This window comes from Mustela lutreola, chromosome 1, assembly GCF_030435805.1.
Source record: "Mustela lutreola isolate mMusLut2 chromosome 1, mMusLut2.pri, whole genome shotgun sequence".
NCBI classification, from domain to species: domain Eukaryota; kingdom Metazoa; phylum Chordata; class Mammalia; order Carnivora; family Mustelidae; genus Mustela; species Mustela lutreola.
In genome coordinates, this window is record NC_081290.1 from 117,765,851 (window position 1) to 117,787,838 (window position 21,988).

Consider the following 21,988-nt stretch of genomic DNA (forward strand, 5'->3'; position numbering starts at 1 on the left):
ATTTATTTGACAGATCACAAGTAGGCAGAGAGGCAGGCAGAGAGAGAGGAGGAAGCAGGCCCCCTGCTGAGCAGAGAGCCCAACGCAGGTCTCAATCCCAGGACCCTGGGACCATGACCTGAGCCGAAAGCAGAGGCTTTAACCCACTGAGCCACCCAGGTGCCCCGGCTTTTTACATTTTTTATTTTAATTCCAGTCAGTGAACATACAATGTTATATTAGTGTCATGTGTACAATATAGTGACTCAGTAATTCCATGCAGCACCTGGTGCTTACCACAGTGCACTTAATCCCCATCACCTATCGAACCCGCCTCCCCGTCCCCGATTGCCTCCAATTACCATTAGTTTATTCTCTATAATTAAGAGTCTGTTTCTTCATTTGTCCCTCTCTCTCCTTTCTTTCCCTTTGCTCATTTGTTTCTTAAATTCTACATATAAAAAAAACCCATAAATTCCACATATGAGTGATACCATATATTTGTCTTTCTCTGACTTATTTCACTTAGCATTATACTCTCTAGCTCCTTCTATGTTATTGTAAATGACAAGATTCCATTCTTTTTTATGGTTGAATAATATTACATTATATATGTACCTATATTAATTATATCTTCTTCATCCATTCATCAATTAGTGGACATTTGGGCTGTTTCCATTTTTTGGCTATTGTAAATAGTGCTACTGTAAGCATCAGGTGCCTGTATCCCTCTGAATTAGTGTTTTTGTATTTTTAGGTAAATACTCAGTAGTGTGATTGCTGGATCATAGGGTAGTTCTATTTTTAACTTTCTGAGGGAACTTCATACTGTTTTCCACAGTGTCTGCACCAGTTTGTAGTTCCTTTTACTCCATATCCTCACCAACACTTGTTTTTATGTTGTTGATTTTAGCCAATTTGACAGGTGTGAGGTGATATCTCATTGTAGCTTTGATTTGCATTTTCCTAATGGTAAGTGATGATGAACATCTTTTCACATATCTGTTGCACTTTGGATGTCTTCTTTGGTGAAATGGCTGTTCATGTCTTCTGCCCATCTTTCAGTTGTATTATTTGGTTTTGGGGTGTTAAGGTCTATAAGTTCTATATATTTTTTGTTACATACCCTTCATCGTATAGGTCATTTGCAAATATATTCTTTCATTCCATAGGTTTTAGTTTTGTTGATTGTTTCCTTTGCTGTACAGAAGCTTTTTAATTTGATCTAGTTTTACTCGTTTAGTTTTGCTTTTATTTCTCTTGCCTCGGGAGACAAATCTAGAATAAAGTTGCTATGGCCAATGTCAAAGAAATTAGTGCCTGGTTCTCTTCTAGGATTTTTATTGTTTCAGGTCTCCCATTTAGGTTTTTAAACCATTTTGACTTTGTTTTTGTGTATGGTGTAAGAAAGTTGTTTAGTATCATTCTTTTGCATGCTGCTGTCCAGTTTTCCCAACACCATTTGTTGAAGAGACTGTCCTTTTTCCATTGGACATTCTTTCCTTGCTTTGTCAAAGATTAACTGACCATGTAGTTGTGGGTTAGTTTCTGGGCTTTCTATTCTGTTCTTCTGATGTATGTGTCTGTTTGTGTTGTACCATACCGTTTTGATCACTACAGCTTTGTAATAGAACTTGAAGTCCGGGATTGTGATGCCTCCAGCTTTGCTTTTTCTTTTTCAAGGTTGCTCTGGCTATTTGAAGTCTCTTTCAAATTTTAGAATTAATTGCTTGCTATAGTTCTGTGAAAACTGATGTTGATATTTTGATAGGGATTGCATCAAATGTGGAGATTGTTTTGGGTAGAATAGACATTTTAACAATATTTTTTTTTTTCAGGACGTAAGTATGGAATATCTTTCCATTTCTTCATGTTGTCTTCAGTTTCTTTCATCAGTGTTTTATGGTTTTCAGAGAACAGATCTTCAACCTCTTTGGTTAAATTCATTCCTACAGATCTCATTATTTTTGGTGCAATTGTAAATGAGATTGTTTTCTTCACTTCTCTCTCTGCTGCTTTATTATTGGTGTATAAAAATGCAACAGGTTTCTGTAGATTGATTTTGTATCCTGTAACTTATTTGAATTTGTTTATCAGTTCTAGTAATTTTTTGGTGGAGTCTTCAGGGTTTTTTTGTATAGTGTCATGCCATTTGTATTTTTCATTTCTGATGGTAACAGGAAAACCTATGTGTTGTCTGGCTCAGAAGGCATGGTGAAAATGAACAGGCCAGGTGAAATTAAAGAATGATATTGAAAATGAAATAAAGAAATATATACCGATACCACATGATACCACAATAGCTGCATCTATAATCGTTGCCTTTTCCAGATTTTCCTTAATAAAATGTTAGCCAAACTTCCATTGCTCAAAGGTTTTATTTGTGATCATTACACTTGAAACATGTTTTAATATCTGCATGATTACAGCAACATATCTTAGCAAAGATTTAATGTTGTCTAAACCACACTCAAATATCTCAGGCTTTTATTTCTTCTGACACTTCAGTTATTTATAGTATGTGCAAATACAGGTCTTTAGAAGTTGACAGCTAGTGGAAATAAAATTATTTTCAGTCCCTGTTGTTTAATTGTCCCTTAATCTGTTGTTGTTCTGGATTTATCCCAGTGGCTGAGAAGACCAAAGAGCAAGTGACAAATGTGGGTGAGGCGGTGGTGACGGGGGTGACAGCAGTAGCACAGAAGACTGTGGAGGGAGCAGGGAGCATTGCAGCTGCCACTGGCTTTGGCAAAAAGGATCAGCTGGGCAAGGTATGGTTGCACACAATTTATGTTACATTGGTAAAGTTCTAGGGATCACAGGGCATTTTTGTGGAAGACACTAGGCAGGAATAAGATGCTCACTTGGGAAAGGGCTGACTGACCCTCTTCTCAAGAAAGGGACTACTTTTATGTACATATTCTTTTTGGAGGTATTAACCCAGATAAATGCTATGAAAATTGTACAGTAATTATGATTGTTTCATTTTCTGGAATAAAGTTAATGAAATGAACAACATAAGAAACGCCAAAAGAACAGTGGCATTTCAGAAAGAAAGGGTGCTTTCATGTTAGCTATGAATCTTGCAATCTCTCTTTGTTGGGATATAATGAATGCTTTGTGCCCAACTGACGAATTGTCAAACTAAAGATCTTTCACTTGATTTCTTTATAATGACATCATCTCTTATTAGATGGCATATTTGCTTGTCACATAGCGGCTTATTTGCAAATATATGTTTGTAGAGACTGAGAGTGAAATTGCACACCGGCCAGAGATTGTGGTTTTGGGGTGATTCTAAAATTCTCAGAAGAACCTTGACTATATTTTTGACAACTATGAGACTCTAGTATGATTATATGAAAGGTATTATGACTTTCATTTTAAACAGGTAAGTGATAGAAAATGAAGTATCAACTGGAAGATGAAATTTCAAAGGTTTTGTGACCACAGCAGCAGAGATTTTTGCTGTTCCTTTGGCACCATGGGCTCCTTGCTCTTCTTTGAACAAATCAAGTACTTTTCTTGCCCTGGTGTCTCCCTCTGTTCGGAAAGCTCTTCCCAGGTTATATATTTGGCTCACTCTCTCCTCTCCTCAGGCCTTTGTTAAATGCTACCTTCTCCATGAGGCCTGCCCTGACCTATTTGAGATTGGAACCCTTCTCCTCACCTCTGCTGTTCCCAGTCTTCCTACTCTACTTTTCCCTCTTGTACAAACCAGCACATAAAACTACTTTCTTATGTAGTTTTCAAAATATCTATTTGAAAACCATTTTGAGTATAACTTTCGGATAGTTGAAGAGCCATAGTTGCTATGTAAAAAAGTTTGCTGGCAAGCTGCTCTGGATTGTTTCCACTCCATGTAATTCTACGTAGCAGGCCTTCCTTGATTGATCATTAAAACACTGATAATAAAAATGTGGTACTAAAAACCTGTGACATATTGAGATTTATCACATGCATTTATATTATCTGGGCAATTGATGCTACGTACAGAAAATCTGGGCTGGGCTTCTAGTGTGGCTCTTCAGCTAACACTGAAGTGTATGGTTAATAATAGTAGTATTCCTTTGTGTAGGTTGTCCTCTTCAAATAATTTTATTTCTTATGCTAATAATTATACAAATTTATATTTTCTGTCTGAATTTATGATTATAGCTTTACTACATTTCAAAAGGTAGGACAGACTTCAGCTATTAATATAGCAAGTAATCTGTTTAATGTCCCAAGCCCTTCTGCCAATCACGTAGAAGCTATGGACTATCTTCTCAGAAATACACATGATAAAGTTCTTCGGGGGGATCTTGGAAGCCCATTAACAGACAAAACCCATCATTTAGACTAATCTTCTGGTTGTACAGATAAGGAAAATAGAATCTACAGGGGGATGTGAGAGTCCAAGGTCATATGCCCAGTTGTAACTGACTGTTTTTCCATACGCTCTGTCACTTCCCCAACCACTTCCTCAAAACCTAACTTCCTTTTGGGTTTTTATAAATTGAATTATAGAAAACCAGATTTAACTGGAAAAATTCTGTGCTTCAGAATATTAAGAAACCGGGGAAACATGTACCATCTCCTTCTCATTCCTATTTAAGGAATACTATGTATATTGCAAATAAGGCATGAAAGTGCTTCATTTCTTATAAAATTAGATTTTTTTAACTTTTCTAAAAATGTTGCTATTTATTTTAATACTTTAAAGCAGAAATCTAAATGATATGATAAAATTAACCATTTGGAAATATTTCTCTTATGGGTACTTACAAGTTCTTCCAAATTTTTAATATGAAAATGAAGCCATAAAACCCAGAAATTGCGGTATAGTTATAGGAAAAAAAAAAAAAGCAACACATAAAACTGAAAGTTTAAATGGCTGATTTTCATCCCTGCTCTGCTACCAACAGGCTGGTTGACCTTTTGAGTATCTCCTAAGACTCTTTCTCACATAATGAGAAACTGTATGAGAAAATTGTTAAAGCCTAATTTAGCAACAATGTTCTGAGTTTCTATTATAACTCAAGGAGGATGCTAATAATCTTTTCATTCTGGCCATATCTATGAAATGCCAAAGATGTTAGAGAGTTTAGATAAAATCATTCAATTTGTTCATTTTGAGATTTGAAATAATGGAATTTCATCATTCAAACTGATCAAAATGATTCTGTTAAATGGAAATAAGCAGATTATTGTTGGTTTAACTAGTTGTTAATGACTCCATTGGCATACTCATTCTTCATTCAAGAAATAATGCTTGCTCACTATGTGTCTGAAACTCTGCTAGATATTGTGGTTAAAATGATGAGAAAACCCATACATGGCTTCTCTCTTCATTGAGCTTACAGTCTAGTGACAAAGATTTATAATAATCACCTAATTATCATGCAATAAGTATGCCGTTCTAAACTGTGAAATGCTATGGAGTACATAATGCTGAGAACATCCCAGCTAGAATGGGGTAGGGATAAGAGAGAGTACTATAGAGGCTTCCCTGAGGAAGTGATGTCTGCATTGAGATCAGATGACTGGCAATTAATAAACAAGTGGGAGTTGGAAAAAAAAAACACACACACAGCAGGCAAAACTACCAACATGAAGAAATCTCACATGGTAGGATGGGGACTTTGGCAAGTCAAAGAGGACTGCAGCTGGAGCCACAGAAAATAAAGTAGAAGACACTGGAGAAATTTGAAGGGGGTCCCATTCTCGTTGGCTATGTTGAGAATGTTGGTCTTTATTCTAAGAATGACAGAACCTATTAAAAAACTTTTAAGCAAGAATATCAGGTTATAATTTTGCATGTTGAAAAGATACCTCTGCTCTCCAGGCAGGAGAGATATTAAAGGGAGGGAAGGGTGTAAAGCAGAGACGTGTTTGTGGGCTGTGTTGGAAAGAGGAGATGACTGCTTATTCTAAGGTGTAGGTGGGGGAAAAGAAAGAAATAGATTAATTTAAAGACTATGTAGGAGGTAATATCAACAAGATTTGGTGATACATTTCATAAGGCTTGGAGGAAGAGGGATGTGGTTAGCAGGATTGCGGGGTGTTAGCTCGTTGAAGTGGATTAATGGCTGTGCCATTCTCTTGGCAGTAGGTGCCTCTCTTAAATATCAGCAGTATGCAAAAGTAGTGGCTACATTGATGTTTAGCCCTCATGTCTTTTGAGGCTCTTTGGCCCATTACTCCATGATTGATAGTGGAACAAATCTTTTTTCTTTCTTTCTCCCTTCCTTTCTCCTTTCCTTCCTTTCCTCTTTTCTTTCTTTTCTTCTTTGGTGTTTTCTTTCTTTCTTTCTTTCTTTCTTTCTCTTTCTTTCTTTCTTTCCTTTTTCTTTTAGAAGCCAAGAGTTCTAGTAGCTCATTTTGATTTTTCAGTTTTTCTTTGCTAAATTCATCTCTTTGGGACCATTTGTTTTGGTATACTCTATCTCCTTTTGATGTTAACAGAGAGATATGATGACAGATACCTAAGTTTTTTTTTATTTGAATTTCATATGATTGAAGATATCCTTACTAATAATTTCTTATTCTAAGATATTAGATTAAAGGATAAGTGGGATGTCTTGAATTCTAAGAATTTGCTTTATCAAATATTATTAGCTCCTGTACTGAATACATTAGAATAATGCATCTGTTGATCTATATTTTTACCTGTGTTCACAAAAGAGATTATCTGCTATACAATTCAATTCCTGAAGCTCATTCATTTAATTGGAGTAGAAGAAACAGGCTGCAAATGCATTGGCAGAAATGCTCAAGTTTTAAGTTCAAACAAACTGGTATTATGTAGACAAAATTTGTTTTCTACTTTTTTTTTTTTTTACATTTTATTCACATTTATCTTTTGCTTTTAGTGTGGTCACAGAAAATTAGAACAACTTAAACAGGAGCTTAATAGCAATTTTTGTAAGCAAAGTTACATTCCATCTCTAAGTCAAACTGGTCAAAGCTTCTCCAGTATTTACAAAACATGGCAGACCAGATGCTATACAAAACTATTGCGTCTGGAATTTTTTTTCTTTTATTCTCAAATTGTTTCCTGCTTCTATTGAGAACAAGTTATCTGCTCGTACCAAAACTACTGTAAGCAAGCGTAACGAGTAAGAGTTAATCTGTAGTACATCTATGTTTGCAATATACAGCTGGTCACAACATTTGCTCCATTCTGACCTCTCAGCAGTGCTTTCTTTGCCTGTGGTTACTGCTCAAATAAATCCTTGCTGGATAGAGAAGCATTTCTTTAGTGCTGCAATGCAGTAGAAGAGTTGGATCCTCAGCATCCCTCAGGTCTATACTTATGTATTTTTTTTATTTATGGAGGGTAAAGTTTTACATATACGATCAAGCCACTGCCTGACAAATAGTACAGCACTTAGCTTTATTATCACATCCTATTTAGTCACAGACCTACTTACATGGATATTAATAGGTTTCATGCAATAAATAAGTTTGAAGTATTTACAGCCTCAGATACTTGAAATATTCATATATTTACTTTTTTCTTTAGAATTAAAATGAAGTTCCTAAACAATGCCATTTTGAAAAAGTTAGAATGTAAGAAATTTTTACTATCCCCAGCACAGTTATCCAGAAAATATTGATTGCAAATGGGCAGAAACGTGCGTACTTGGTCTCCTGACTTCATTCATAAGAGGATAGCTAACCTAGTGTGGGGTAGAGGAATAAAACAAAGCAGGAATGTGTCATTTTTTGTAACATTTAAATGTCCTTCTCCTTAATTTCCTTTGACTTACCAGGGCTATCATGTTTAGTTTGATGCAGACTTATTTATAAACACTTGAGTGTTCTATACCTTCTAATTAAATAATCAGACGATGGATGTTGACCTAAATGAACTCATTTATGCTGATCTCACAAAAAGCCAAAGATCACAGACAGTCTTTCAGATTTCTTTGAAGAAGTATACACAGATCATAGGTGTAATTTATTTTTATTTATTTATTTGACAGAGATCACAAGTAGACAGAGAGGCAGGCAGAGAGATAGAGGGGGAAGCAGGCTCCCCGCCGAGCAGAGAGCCCGATGCAGGCTCGATCCCAGGACCCTGTGAAATACTCTGATTTATAATACATTCTTCTTAAATGTTTAATAATGATAGATCTGTTATATTGCTCAAATAATTAGAAATTTGAGTCTTGCTTTTGTGCTTGATGTCTGAAGATGACCAACATGACATTAGTTATATTTAAACCTAACCCAAGGGGGCACCTGGGTGGCTTAGTGGCTTAGTGGGTTAAGCCTCTGCCTTTGGCTCAGGTCATGATCCCAGGGTCCTGGGATGGAGCCCTGCATCAGGCTTTCTGCTCAGCGGGGAGCCTACACCACCCCCCACCCTGCCCCGCCTGCCTTTCTGCCTACTCGTGATCTCTGTCTGTCAAATAAATAAATAGGATCTTAAAAAAAAAAAAAAAAAAAAAAAAAAAAGAACAAAAAAACACCACAACAAGAAAACCTAACCTAAAAGTTCTGTGGCACAGGGAGTTGCCTGATTTTTACTTGTGGTGAGAGTGGCACATACTGTTAATAGCATTATAATCTTAGGTTAAAGCATGTTGTAGTTAAAGGAAAAACCTAATTGACCTGATTGATTTGTTTTTAACATGTATATAATCAGTAATATTTTGCAATTTGATATGTAAAAATCAATTTTTAAGTTCATATGAAAGTCTATTAATATTACGCAAAGTCTCTCTACTTAGAAACACATCTATTACGATGGGCTTTCTTTGTATCTAATATTTCACTGGGTTCAGACTGGATGAATTATGATTCCTAATGACCCTTAAATTAGTAAGGTTGTAAAAGGGAAAGTGTACAATAATTATATATGAAGTTGTAAGAAACTTAGGCTTATGATTATGTTTTCATTAAAATTCAATATCATTCATTTATTTAATGGGTTCTTGGGATGTATTGAACACTCATTTGGGCACTCTGAGGAGTACTGAGGTGAATAACGTATGCCTGACTCCTGCCTTCCAGAAATGTGGTCTAGGCACAGCAACTGACAGACTTACCCCTGGCAAAAAGGAGCATCATCTCTACTCTTTGAGAATGTGTATGTATTTGCAATGAGTTTATATCCATCATGGGAAAAAAAAAAAACGCTTTTTGTTAGGAATGAGAGAGACTTATAGTCTCAATAAATATTATACTTCGAATTTTGTTTGTGTGAGCAGATTATGAAATTAACTTACACACATAGAGAGAACAGCTACAATATTTTAGCCATTTAGACAGAAACATAAAAATATTTCCACCTGAGTCCTAGCACCAGTAGTTAATAATGTGTAAGCATTATAGCCCCATAATATATACATGACTACAAATCCAATTTCAGTGTCCAAAGAACCAATGGTGATAATACTTGTGTTTGTTAGAAAATGTGTTATGGGAAGACTGTGATAGAACTGCTTCAAGGCACACTAGCAAACAGCTTTAACTCATATTTGTGAAAATGGCTTATTCCTTCATAAATGCTTAATATGAATTAAAATTCTACTGAATGCAATGAAAGCCATGACCAGATTTCCCTGTGCAGGTGGCTAACATCTATTGTTAGTGTCCCTTCATATGTGAAGAGAGCATGATATTTTTGATAGTTTCATGAATCAGATATTACTATATAGAGAATGATTTCAAACTTAGGTGTTTTCATTTTAAACTTTTGTTGCCATCTGAGCTATGTTTCCACTTTATAATTCAATGGCAAACCTAGAAAAAGAATATTAATATGTTTATGTGACAGGAATAAAGGAAATAGACATGTTTGTTTATTATAACATATAATAATCATTTTCCAAACTTCAATGATAACCAGCCTTTCTGTTCCTAAAAAGTTAGAGTAATTTTATTTTTTGCCATTCAAATACAGGCTTTTAGTTTTCCCATTTTTAGGGAAATATTTGATGGTATTGTTAGCTTTATCAAGAGAAATTAGATACTCAAAATACACAAAAATCTAGGACAAAGTATGTTTACTTGAATTCAAAAGAACAGAAATAAGGTAAATGAGATGCCAATTGTGTTTTGCATGCAAATACATAATTGTGGAACTAGAATTGAATGATACATCTCATCAACCCAATTGTTCCATGATGAGGATAAAAAATAAGTAATTTGTCAACTAAAATAGGAGGTAATTCTTTTATAAGAAATTTTATCAAAACTTTGCAAAACATTTAAATATTTAAGTTACAATTTCAATATTCTTTTTTTTTTTATTAAGATTTTATTTATTTATTTGACAGACAGAGATCACAAGTAGGCAGAGAGGCAGGCAGAGAGAGAAAGGGAAGGAGGTTCCCTGCCGAGCAGAGAGCCCCATGTGGGGCTTGATCCCAGGACCCTGAGATCATGACCTGAGCCAAAGGCAGAGGCCTTAACCCACTGAGCCACCTAGGCGTCCCACAATTTCAATATTCTTTATCAGGTAGTTCTGGAATTACCAAACAGTTATTTTGAAAATTCTCAATATAGTATTTAATTCTTAATGAGCCTGTAGTATACATTAATACAAGGAACACCTAGCCAGAAGTTATGTTTGTTGAATAAACAGTTGAATGAATGAATAAAAAGGTTTTTAAAAAAGACTATCATTTTGTCTTCCTGATTAGAGGTAGAAACTGTCTTACTCTTCTTTTGTGTTCCTCACACTAACAAAATATAATAAATCTATTGGAACTCAACTCATAAGAATATATTCAGTTGGCAGCTTTGTGAATTGTGAAGAATGATGTGAACTTTTAATTAAAGATTTTAGAATTTAAGAATAGAATTTAGCTGTCTGATTAACCATAATAGTAAAATATCTCCAATTCACATGTATATACACTTTGTCCTATTTGATTGTTAGAAATCTTCAAAAGAGTGGAGCATTGCCCTTTCAGTATTTCTATTTCACCCCACAAGGTTTCTGAGCATGTACATACAGTTTTTAGTCTTAGGGGTCCAGGTTTTGGTCTGTAGATTGTGTATTATTTGATATCTAGTGAAGCTGGAGAAGGCATGTGCTCTTACCAATGTCACTGAGTTTGGGGATTAATACAGTTGTCATGCAAAGCATACAGTGGTATTAAAAATACCTCGTCTTTAGTTGTTAACATTATGACATATGTAAAGTAGGCACTTTTAAAAAATAATCTCATCTTGGGGTGCCTGGGTGGCTCAGTGGGTTAAGCCTCTGCCTTTGGCTCAGGTCATAATCTCAGGGCCCTGGGATCAAGTCCCACATTGGGCTCTTTGCTCAGGAGGGAGCCTGCTTCCCCCCTCTCTCTGCCTGCCTCTCTGCCTCTCTCTGTCTCTCTGTCAAATATCTTTAAGAAAAATAATAATCTCATCTTAATAACTAAGAACTGCTTAAAGTAGTAATCCTTTCATGGTGTTCTTCTTGTAAAGGAAAACCAACACTTGTGAGTTTAAAACAAAAGCAGTTCATAAGTTTTCTAATTAAAGCTGCTCTATATCTGTTCTTTGACTCATCAGGATAGCCAGCTGGCCGTTGTCTTTATACTGGGTTCCTGGTTTATCTACGTCATTTGATTTTGTCATGTGTATAGAAAAAGCATAGCTTAGTATGCAGGGCACGAGTTTTAAGTCAGGGAATAGTGAAGTTGGTCTTGTCTCTCTCCCTCTGCTGGATGATGCCATCTCATCCCTCTAAGCATAGATTTTCTCATCTGTGAAAGAAAAGTATTGGATTAAATGAATTCAGAATGTTTTGAGTATGTTTAATGGCTTGAATTTTAAGCCATTTTGTTCAATTATGCATTGCCAGACCTCTGGCAACTCATTTAACCTTTCTAAACCAAAGCTACTCAAGTGTCTATAACTGGCCGGCCACAGCACAGTCAGCGTGAATGCAATGAGATCATTCAGACAAAAGATAAACAATCAATTGTGATATGTTATATAGTGAGGACATTTTGTTAAGAAGAACCTGCATTTTCTTTGAATTTTGTTAGATATATGATTATAGGTCTTGTTCATGTAAGTAAATTGTAAACACAAAGTGGAAAAACCATTCAATGAACATCTTACTTTGTTTACCTAAATAAAATGAAGTCACACTACAGTTCTTTTCATTTGCTTTCTCCAGTGTGGTTCTATTGAATATTATACACATGTAATTAGAAAGAAATAATTTTGGGAAACACTGGAGTAAACAAAGTTAAAAATTTTCTCTTTTGAACAGAAGAAAGTCCTGGAGCCCTAGTATCTTGTTAGGGATAGAGTTGCTATCTTTTCTAATGTCTTCTTAATGTCAAACCCATGGAGAATAGGTCTGGGTATTTACTGGAGGTCATGTCTAAGATGCCCCAGGCTGACTGAAACTGTCCCCACTCACTCTTTTTGTCTTTTTCTTAATAAGGCTGGTGTTTAGGTTCTGGGTTAGAGATATTTAGAGAGTATCAGGACTCAGCATTTCATATCTAAATCCTATTCTTTTATGGCCATTTTCTTCTGTAAGATCTCTTGGATAAGGCCAGAGAAATGACTTTCTTCATTCATATGAAACTTTTTTTTTTTTTTTTTTTGTACCATATCCAGATGAAGCTTTTTTCTGACCTGAAAAGGGACAGGTCTAAGAATTGGCTATGTTGTCTTGGCCCCTTCCCTTAAACGCAAAGACAGGATGGGATGCTCAGTTAAACATGTGCCTTCTGCTCAGATCATGATCCTGCAGTCCTGGGATCAAGCCCTGCATCAGGCTCTCAGCTCAGTGGGGAGTCTGCTCCTCCCCCTACTCATGTTCTCTTTTCCTCTCTCTCTCTCTGAAATAAATAAAATCTTTAAAAAAAAAAAAAAAGGCAGGAAAGTCCAATGAAGGGAAGGAGCCCAGGAGGTTTTTCTTGAAGCTAATTTTGTATGCCAGAACTTTCTAGAATGGGAGCAATTCCAGAGGTGGTAAAATTCCAAGCTTATCTGATTTTGACACCTTCATGACAAGCACTAAGGCTTAGTTTATAATCTTTAAGGCCTGGCATTTAATCTTATTTTAGTTATTTGCAAGGTAAAACAGACTCATTATATAAATATTCAACCAAATAGAAAGTTTGTTTGTTGTCAGAGCTCAACATGAGCTCAAGTTTCCTCTTCCCAAGTTCACTTGAAAATGGGATGATAGATCTGCAAAGGGGGAAAGAAGGGGTATAGGTATAACGATATCCTTGCTTTTGATCCATCCTGGCTTTCATTCAGCACAGCCACAAATGTCCCAGGGTGCCTCTCTGATGTGGTACATTGTATCTCTAAATCTGCCCAACTATCCCCTCCTAACCTCAAGGTCGAGGACAAACATACTCTCCTATCACTCTCTGCCTCCATCCTCCACACTTGGCCCCTAGAGCCTGTGTTCTCTTCTTTCTGCCTAATCTGAACTCAGGGAAAACCTAGGAATCTCCACCACACTGGCCTCAGCTCTCAGGAATCAGGGGATGTGGAGGTGGGGAGACTGGGATTCAACTCTCCAGCTTGGTATGTCCGTCCTCCATGTCTCTGTGGTTATTTGCCTATATTGTGTTGGCCCTGGGTAAGCTAGCAGCTCCTGCTCTTTAGGCAGAATCCCACCAGGGAATAAGATGTGAGCCTTCCCAGCACACAGACCTCTCCAAGCTCATGAGTTACCCCTTGTCTCCATAGAGAAGAGTTCAAGGGAAAAGACATTCCCACGCTCCACTAACACCTTTTTTTCAAATCTATTTCCTTGGAAATCTCTCTCCTCTTTTCAAACTTTACTGATGGGAAAATAAATGAAAATAATAATGAAAAGTTCACTTGAACTTATATAATTTAGTTTCATTGTTCATGTTATAACAGTCCTTGCGCCTCCTGTTTAGATGGGGGATAGGGAGTTATGTATTACAGCTATTACCCAAGGTCACCATGCCCTCAGCTGCTGTTTCCCATTTCTAGCAACTTTATGTGAGAGATGTTAACTCAATCACCAACAGTATGGTTGGATAATAAACTGATAAAAACCACTCTTGGAGATGTGTTGGAAATCTACATTAAAGCATTGAAATTATGGATATTCCTTGATTCAACAGTTTCACTTCTAAGAACTTAAATGATCATGAATTTTAATTTAAAGATGTTCATCTCAGCATTGATTATAACGTTAAGTTGGAAAAAAAGTTAGACATTTCACAATAGGGTCTCAGATGAAGTTGATAAAGCCTAAGATATGATTGATCCATACAGTGGTATGCTGAGCAGCCATTAAAATGTTGCCACAGAAGAATGATTAAAGGAGTGGAAGGATGCCCTTGTTGCATTAAGTGATAAGAACAGTTGACCAAACAATATGAACAGTTTGTATAGTATTACTATTTTTATTTAACAAACAATCTATGTATGATATACTTATATAAGAAGACCTGAAGTAATGCACCAAGCTCTCAGTTTTTCTCAATGAAGCACTTTGCATTTCCAGCTGGATAATATTTTGCTCTGGGGAACTCTCTCACTCACTGTAGGAAGTGTCCCAGCCTTAGGCGTTGCTTGTGAGATGCCAGTAATACTCCCCAGGCATTACCGTGACCACAAGAAGTCCTCCTACGTTGTCCTTGAGGAAACACTGTAACAGATGATTTCTGGGTCTTGGATTACAGTCATTTTATTGTTCCCTCTTGCTTATTTGGATTTTTGTCAATTTCCTTTAACAAATATGTATTAGACTCATAACAAAAGCATAATAAATAGTATTTATAATATTCTACTCTCTTCGACACTTACGTGACTAAGCGTTCTGCTGATTTTAGCACAATTAAAATGTAAAGAAGCTAATTTTCCTTCTTGGTGTTCCCAGTTCTGGTTACATTTGTTCTACTAATGTGAAAAAATCAGCTTTATGGGTATTTAAACATACGGTTGTACATTTGTTATTCATCCATTCACCTATTTATTCATCAGTTCATCTAGTCCATATTTGTTGAAGTCATGCTGTGTGTAAGATACTATACCAGGCAGCATCAGAAATATAGTGATATTCGAGACCAGTTTCTTGTGGTCTAGGCATTGACATTGAACTCTTAATCATGATGAGTATATGTAGGAGTTTCTTACTCTATTAATGGTATAGACTTTGCTTGAAGATTTCTTCCCCACCTTCCTTGTCTTCCCTTCAAGTCTGAAGTAAGGTTGTCTCTGAGTGAGATGTCATAGCACTATCAATCTCTTACTATATTTCTCAAAAAATAATCTGTTTATAGTCTCTCATTGATTTCTCTTGATCCCAATTATCAAACAAAATTAAAATACCATTTCAGCATTGTTTGTTGCCATCAAATAATACTGGGTAACACATCCAAATTTCAAGATAAATTTTTTTTTTATATTTTTCAAGTTTATTTGCTTGACAGAGAGAGAGAGAGCAAGAAAAGGAACATAAACGGGGGAATGGGAGAGGGAGACGTAAGCTCCCGCTGAGCAGGGAGCCCAATGCAGGGCTTGATCCCAGGACCCGGAGATCATGACCTGAGCTGAAGGCAGATGCTTAATGATCGAGCCACCCAGGCACCCCCTCAAGATAAATTTTAACAAAGACTTTCAAGGAGTAATGGGTTGTATTGCCTGAATGAATGTAATACTTTATTTGTTCTTTCATTTTTGGCAAGTTTATCTGATCATGTAGGACCATACAATTTGACTTTGCAAACTTGTAATACAAACCTTCTGGGCTCTGAGAAAGTTATCATCACTTTATTTTCATGTATGCTCAGAACTTTGCCTTTCTTGTTTCAGTATGCTTTATCCACGGAATGCTCTAATCCCTAAGCTTATGAATAACTTTTAATGGTTTTATTAACCTGATAACATATAGAAAGTTATAAAATTATACTTTTTTGATAGACTTTTTTTTCTTTTACTGTAGTTAATTTCTATTGTAATTAGGTAAGTCCATTCACAGTGCATAGTTTATTTTATATATGTTCCAAGGTCTTGTACCTGGACTGGGAGAGCCTTTATATTCTTTAGTTTTCCTTTTAGCCTCTGAATATCTCATTAATAGGTACTGCCTTTTAGTCATATCTAGCAGATCAGACCCTCCCAAATTCCAAAGGTCACATTTTAAAATGTTGTATTTTTGGACCTACAAGTTTACTGAAACATCGTAAGAATTGACTGATTGATATATGTATTCAGGATACATAGAATTCAATTCTAAATAGAAATTTACTGTGATACCTTTATAAAAAGAAACTGCAAAAGACTGACTTGGGGAGGGTAGTAGTTTATGTTTTGAGTAGTGGCTTAGTATTGTATATGTGTATATATATATGTATGAGTAAGAGTGTGGGTGTGTGTGTAAAATGAAATTTATGGTTATATTTTCTTTAGAAATCTACTTGATCTTCTCAGAGTTCAGCCATTTTGTGATTGCATCTACATTGATCTATCTTTGGAATCTGTGAAATGGCCTTTGGCCGTACTTCCTGTAACATAATTTGGAAGCTACTAGCTAGATTAGTTCAAGAAAATTAACCAGTGTCTGTCTACTACTTATAGAATCAAGCTGCAGGGTTTCATCTCACTATTCAAGGCCATATTTTAATTGTCTTCCCTTTCTTTTCAATCATATAATTTTGCAGTCACTCCACAGAACTCTTCAGTCTACATAGACCCCCCAAGTGTTTTCAAAATATCTCCCAGTTACCTCATACAATATGTAACTTTAACTCTGCTTTACCTTTGAGAAGGCTCTTATGCCCCGTCTTAATTTATTTTATCCAGTCCAAAATGTCTCGCTCAAGCCTCAAGAACTACAAAAAAAAAAAAAAAAAAAAACAAACAAAACAAAACAAAACAAAACAAAAAAACAAAAAAAACCCGCTTTCTTTAACTGCTGTAATGCATAGTAATTTCACCTTTCTTACCTGTCTTAGCATTTCTTAGCATTTGCAGATATACTATTCATATCTGGTTGCTTAGGTGAAAATTCTTTTTCTGTTACATTCTCTGTCCAATTCTTTAGCTATCAGTTCATCCATATTTCACAACATGCCCTGATTTTAGCATGACTTCCTTCTCCACTGACACCTCCTGAGGCTAGCCCTCCACCAGTTTTTCACATAGAATGCTTCTCTAACTGCCAAGTGACCTACCTGTTTCTATTTCCCCACCAGTCACAGTAATTCTTGAAACAGAAACCAAATCATCTCTTTCCCGCTGTCACTCCTCTAGTGGCTTCCTTTCACATCGAGAATGAAATCCAAATCCTTACTGTGACTTACGGGCCCTATATTATGGGGCTCTCATTAAGTTTTATGTCCTATCCCTTTTCTCCTGGTACACTGCCCTCCAGCTATGCTGGTCTTCCAGGCACTTTTCCAATACTTAATAAATATATATGAAAGGATTTTTATTCATTTAAGTGTAGACTGTTTCCTTCTTCTGAAAGCAGGGACAAATGGTGTAGTGTTCTTTAAAAAAAAACGAACCAGAATTTCTGATCTTAATTTTTGAAAAAATAGACAGCAAGAATGTCTAAAATGGCAAAGATCATTCTCTACTTCAGATTTCCATGTGAAATTTGGTGCATACTAATGATTTGGCATATTATAGAATGTGGGCCAATTCTAATAAAATTACTTGTATCTTTCATACTTGTCACTAAAGTTCTTGCTTTTCCATACTTGTGTAGCAATTCTACTTGATTGTGCATGGATATGTGACATTAACTTTCTCCTTGAGAATGAAGAAACACTTTCACTCAAGATAAATCTTAGAGATTTAAAAAACTGCTTATCATTATACATTATTCATACTCCATTAAATGTTTTCTTAGTGAATCACATAAATTAGATTGACTGTTGGACAGATGGGCAGAACCACATGCCTCCAATATTAGGCAGTTGGTGAGCACAAGAAGCCAGAAAGAAGATTAGGAATATAAAGGCAGGAAGCTTCTGATTACTCTTGAAAAGGATGATCCTTTTGTTCCTGACTCTCCACTATGTGTTTTCCTTTGTAAGTAACACCTTCCAAAACAACTTTCCTCATTTTAGGTCGAAGCACACAGTCAGTGTTTTCACATGATAATTGATATATAAATAATAAAAGGAAATGTTTAGGCAGATTGATAAAGGAATTTTCCCCTCCCTCTGCCTTTTATGCAAGGATGACAGCTCTGAAATGTAGGTTTCCTGTATAAGGAATGTGACAGTGTTCAGCTGCAAGAAGATGAGAGGCAGAGAAAGGCTGCATATTCAGGAATAGCGTGTCATTTGTCACTGCCTGGACTCCTCAGCTGTGTGGAACTCTGGGAAGCCCTGGCTGAGATACCAGGCCCCTTTATTTATTTCTTCCAGAATACTTCAGCAATACAGATTTTATTAGGAGCAGAGAAAAACGTTTAAAACTAGTTAGCCTTTGTGATGTGGAATAGTCCCCTCTGAATATTGATCAAGATTCAAAAGGAAGGCTTGGTAACTTATTTTATCTGTGGGCTACACTGATGAATTGAGAAAATTCTAATTTCAGGAAGTACCTTTGGGTGTGATAGATCTTTTTTTAATAGCAAATGAGGATCCATCCAAAACTACAGATAAATTCTGCCTATGGTAATGTTTGATCTGGTGGAAACCATTTTAGGGTTGACAATCCCTCCTCTATAAGAGGGAAACAACTGATGCCCTGCAACAAAATTGTAAGGGTCACTAGATTCACATCCAATGCAAATTTTGCATAGATTTGCTTTCTTAATGCAAAATATATCCCTCAGGTCTAGAGGTCAGTGAAAACTGTGTGAGCAAAATGGCATGAGGGCCACAGTCCTTTTTTATGTCCTGTCCTCAGATCCCTTCTAATTGATAGAGTAAAATTTGAAGAGCCCAAGAATAGCCCACTGTGGCTTTATCCATACTGCCTTACAGAGGTAGAATTAATGGCCGCAGTGGTGGTAATCATCCTCACTTTTTTTTTTTTTAAAGATTTTATTTATTTAGGGTGCCTGGGTGGCTCAGTGGTTAAGCCGCTGCCTTCGGCTCAGGTCATGATCTCAGGGTCCTGGGATCGAGTCCCGCATCGGGCTCTCTGCTCTGCAGGGAGCCTGCTTCCTCCTCTCTCTCTCTCTGCCTGTCTCTCTGCCTACTTGTGATTTCTCTCTGTCAAATAAATAAATAAAATCTTTAAAAAAAAAAAAGAAAAAAAAAAAAAAAAGATTTTATTTATTTATTTGACAGAGATGACAAGCAGACAGAGAGACAGGCAGAGAGAGAGGGGGAAGGTAGGCTTTCTGCTGAGCAGAGAGCCCGATGCTGGCGGGGGTGGGGGGGGCTCCATCCCAGGACCCTTGGGATTGTGACCTGAACCGAAGGCAGAGGCTTTAATCCACTGAGCCACCCAGGTGCCCCTCATCCTCACTTTTTATGTTCAGAGAAATTTGGATATTTGCCTGGAGTTAAGACTTCCTACCACATTAAAACTTGGGGAAATTGGTTATATAAATCAGCATGCCAAATTTCATTTGATTTATCCATTGTATTTTGAGTTGAATTAATTCAGCCCTAAATTTCACTTAGTTATTCTCTACCCAAACTCTCAGGCCACATCAGCCAAACCTACAGAAAGAAATGACTTTTGCTGCCATCATGGTTAATTCTCTTTTAGTTTTTGGTTAATTCTTCTTTTAAAATTATTTTTTTTTACAATTTGGTAAAATATCCTTTAAAAATTTTATTTCATGTTTTTCATGAACTCTTTTCCCTTTTCCTTTGATTACCTGTCTGTATTATAGTTCAAACTGAATTTCAACTTGTTTTTTTTGGTTCATTTTCCAACTTATATTTTTTATTCTTTATATTTTTTTAAATTTTAATTCCATTGTAGTTAACATACAGTGTTATTTCAAGTGTGCAATGTACTGATTCAACAATTCTATAATCACCCAGTGCTCATTATGACAAGTGTACTCCTTAAACCCCATTACCTATTTCACCCATCCCTCCACCCACCTCCCCTCAATTTTTTTTTCCTCTAGTTAAGAGTCTGTTTCTTCATTTGTCTCTCTCTCTCTCTTTTTATTCCTTTGCTCATTTCTTTTGTTTCTTAAATTCTGCATATGAGTGAAGTCGTATGGTATTTGTCCTTTTCAACATGGCTTATCTCTCTTCACATTATACTCTCTAGCTCCATTCATGTTGTTACAAATGGCAAGATTTCATTTTTTAAGGCTAAGTAATATTCCATTATATAGTATATAATAACATTATATAGTATATAATATTTTATATATGGCATATAATAACATTATATAATATATAATAATATTCAATTATAGATATAAAATATTACACATAAATCACATCTTTTTTATACATTCATCTATCAGTGGACATTTGGGTTGCTTCCATATCTTGGTTATAAATATAGGAATGTCCCTTGGAATTAGTGTTTTTGTATTCTTTGGGTTAATACCCAGTAGTGTGGTTGCTGGATCATAGGGTAGTTGTATTTCTGACTTTTTGAGAAACTACCATACTATTTTCCAGAGTGGCTATACCAGTTTGCATTCTTTTTTAAAATTTTTTATTTCTTTTCAGTGTAACAGTATTCATTGTTTTTGCACCACCAGTTTGCATTCTTATCAGCAGTGCACAAGGGTTCCTTTTTTCTCCATATCCTTGCCAGCACCTGTTGTTTCTTGTGTTGCTGATTTTAGCCATTCTGACCAATGTGAGGTGATACCTCATTGTAGTCTTCATTTGTGTTTCCTTGATGAGCCATGCTATTGAGCATCTTTTCATGTATCTGTTGGCCATCTCTAGGTCTTCTTTGGAGAAATGTTTGTCCATATCTTCTGCCTATGTTTTAATTGGAGTATTCAGTTTTTGGGTGTTGACTTGTATCAGTCCTTTATGTATTTTGGATACTAACCCTTTATTGGATATGTCATTTGCAAGTATCTTCTATTCAGCAGGTTGCTTTTTAGATTTGTGGATTGCTTCCTTCACTGTGCAGAAGTTTTTTATTTTGAGGAAATCTTATTATGTTTATTTTTGATTTTCAGCTTTTTTTAAATGTTAGTTTCTATTAACTTTTCTCTCAGTTCTAAATATTCTTTGCTTCATTTGTTTTCTATGTGTTTCTTTTCAGACTATTGAAGGAAGATTTATTAGATTTTTTTAGAACTTTTCTCTTACTTTTGGAATGTATTCTAAAATATTTTAAATGCATTGGATTTTTTCTTGTAGAGATATATTATTTTCTCTGTGCCTCACTAGAAGAGATATTGGCATGGTACTTTTACAATGTGTTTAGCTGGTATTAGCTCTTCTAAAGTGCATTGTTTCTGGGAATACCATTGTTTGGCTTTACTCAGGCACACTGAATGTAAGCTGATAGAGTTAATACTTCTTTTCAGGACCTATTATTGCATAAAACTTTCTGTCTTTGATCTGCCCATTTCAGAACTTTTATGTGATCTAAATTAGGCACACATTCACATTTTATTTTTTTAGTTTTCTTTCTTTTTAAACATTGTATTTTGAATGAAGTTTGAGGTGATCTGCTAAATAGCAATCAATACTGGTTCTAAAGCAAAACATTTTAATAAGCAACCTTGTAGCAAATATAGAACACAAGTAAGTCCACAAAAATTATATGAATTTCTGTTTACCTCACTAACTCTTTTCACATCTGATATTCGACTAATGTTCAATGAATTTCTACATAGTGCCATACGCTATGATAAATTTTAGGATATAAGAATGAGTAAGAAATATTCTTAGATATTAGGGCAAGCAACATAGCATCTCTGTATAATAGTTACTCTGACAAATCTCAGTAGAGCTAGGAGTAGTTTTCTCATATCTGTTTTAGACTCTAGATACTTAGTTCAATATTTTTTCCCCTTATCATGCTATAATCAATTCAAACCTCTTAACTTCTGGGCAACCATGAAAATGAGATAGGCAGGATACTAAATCTGCCTCAAATTTATCTTGATATTCTATTCAGTCTTCCTTGGTATTGAAGGTCATGAAGA

At 35.7% G+C, this 21,988-nt stretch overlaps 1 protein-coding gene across 7 annotated transcripts in view; it reads left to right on the top strand.

Moving 5' to 3' along the window:
- The window catches only part of SNCA (synuclein alpha), a 176,302-nt gene that overhangs the window by 18,977 nt on the left and 135,337 nt on the right, over positions 1 to 21,988 (top strand). For all 7 annotated transcript variants that reach the window (XM_059172835.1, XM_059172851.1, XM_059172809.1 and 4 more), the window contains exon 4: positions 2,608 to 2,750. In XM_059172835.1, coding sequence (XP_059028818.1) covers positions 2,608 to 2,750 — 143 coding nt within the window. The remainder of the gene's footprint in view (positions 1 to 2,607; positions 2,751 to 21,988) is intronic.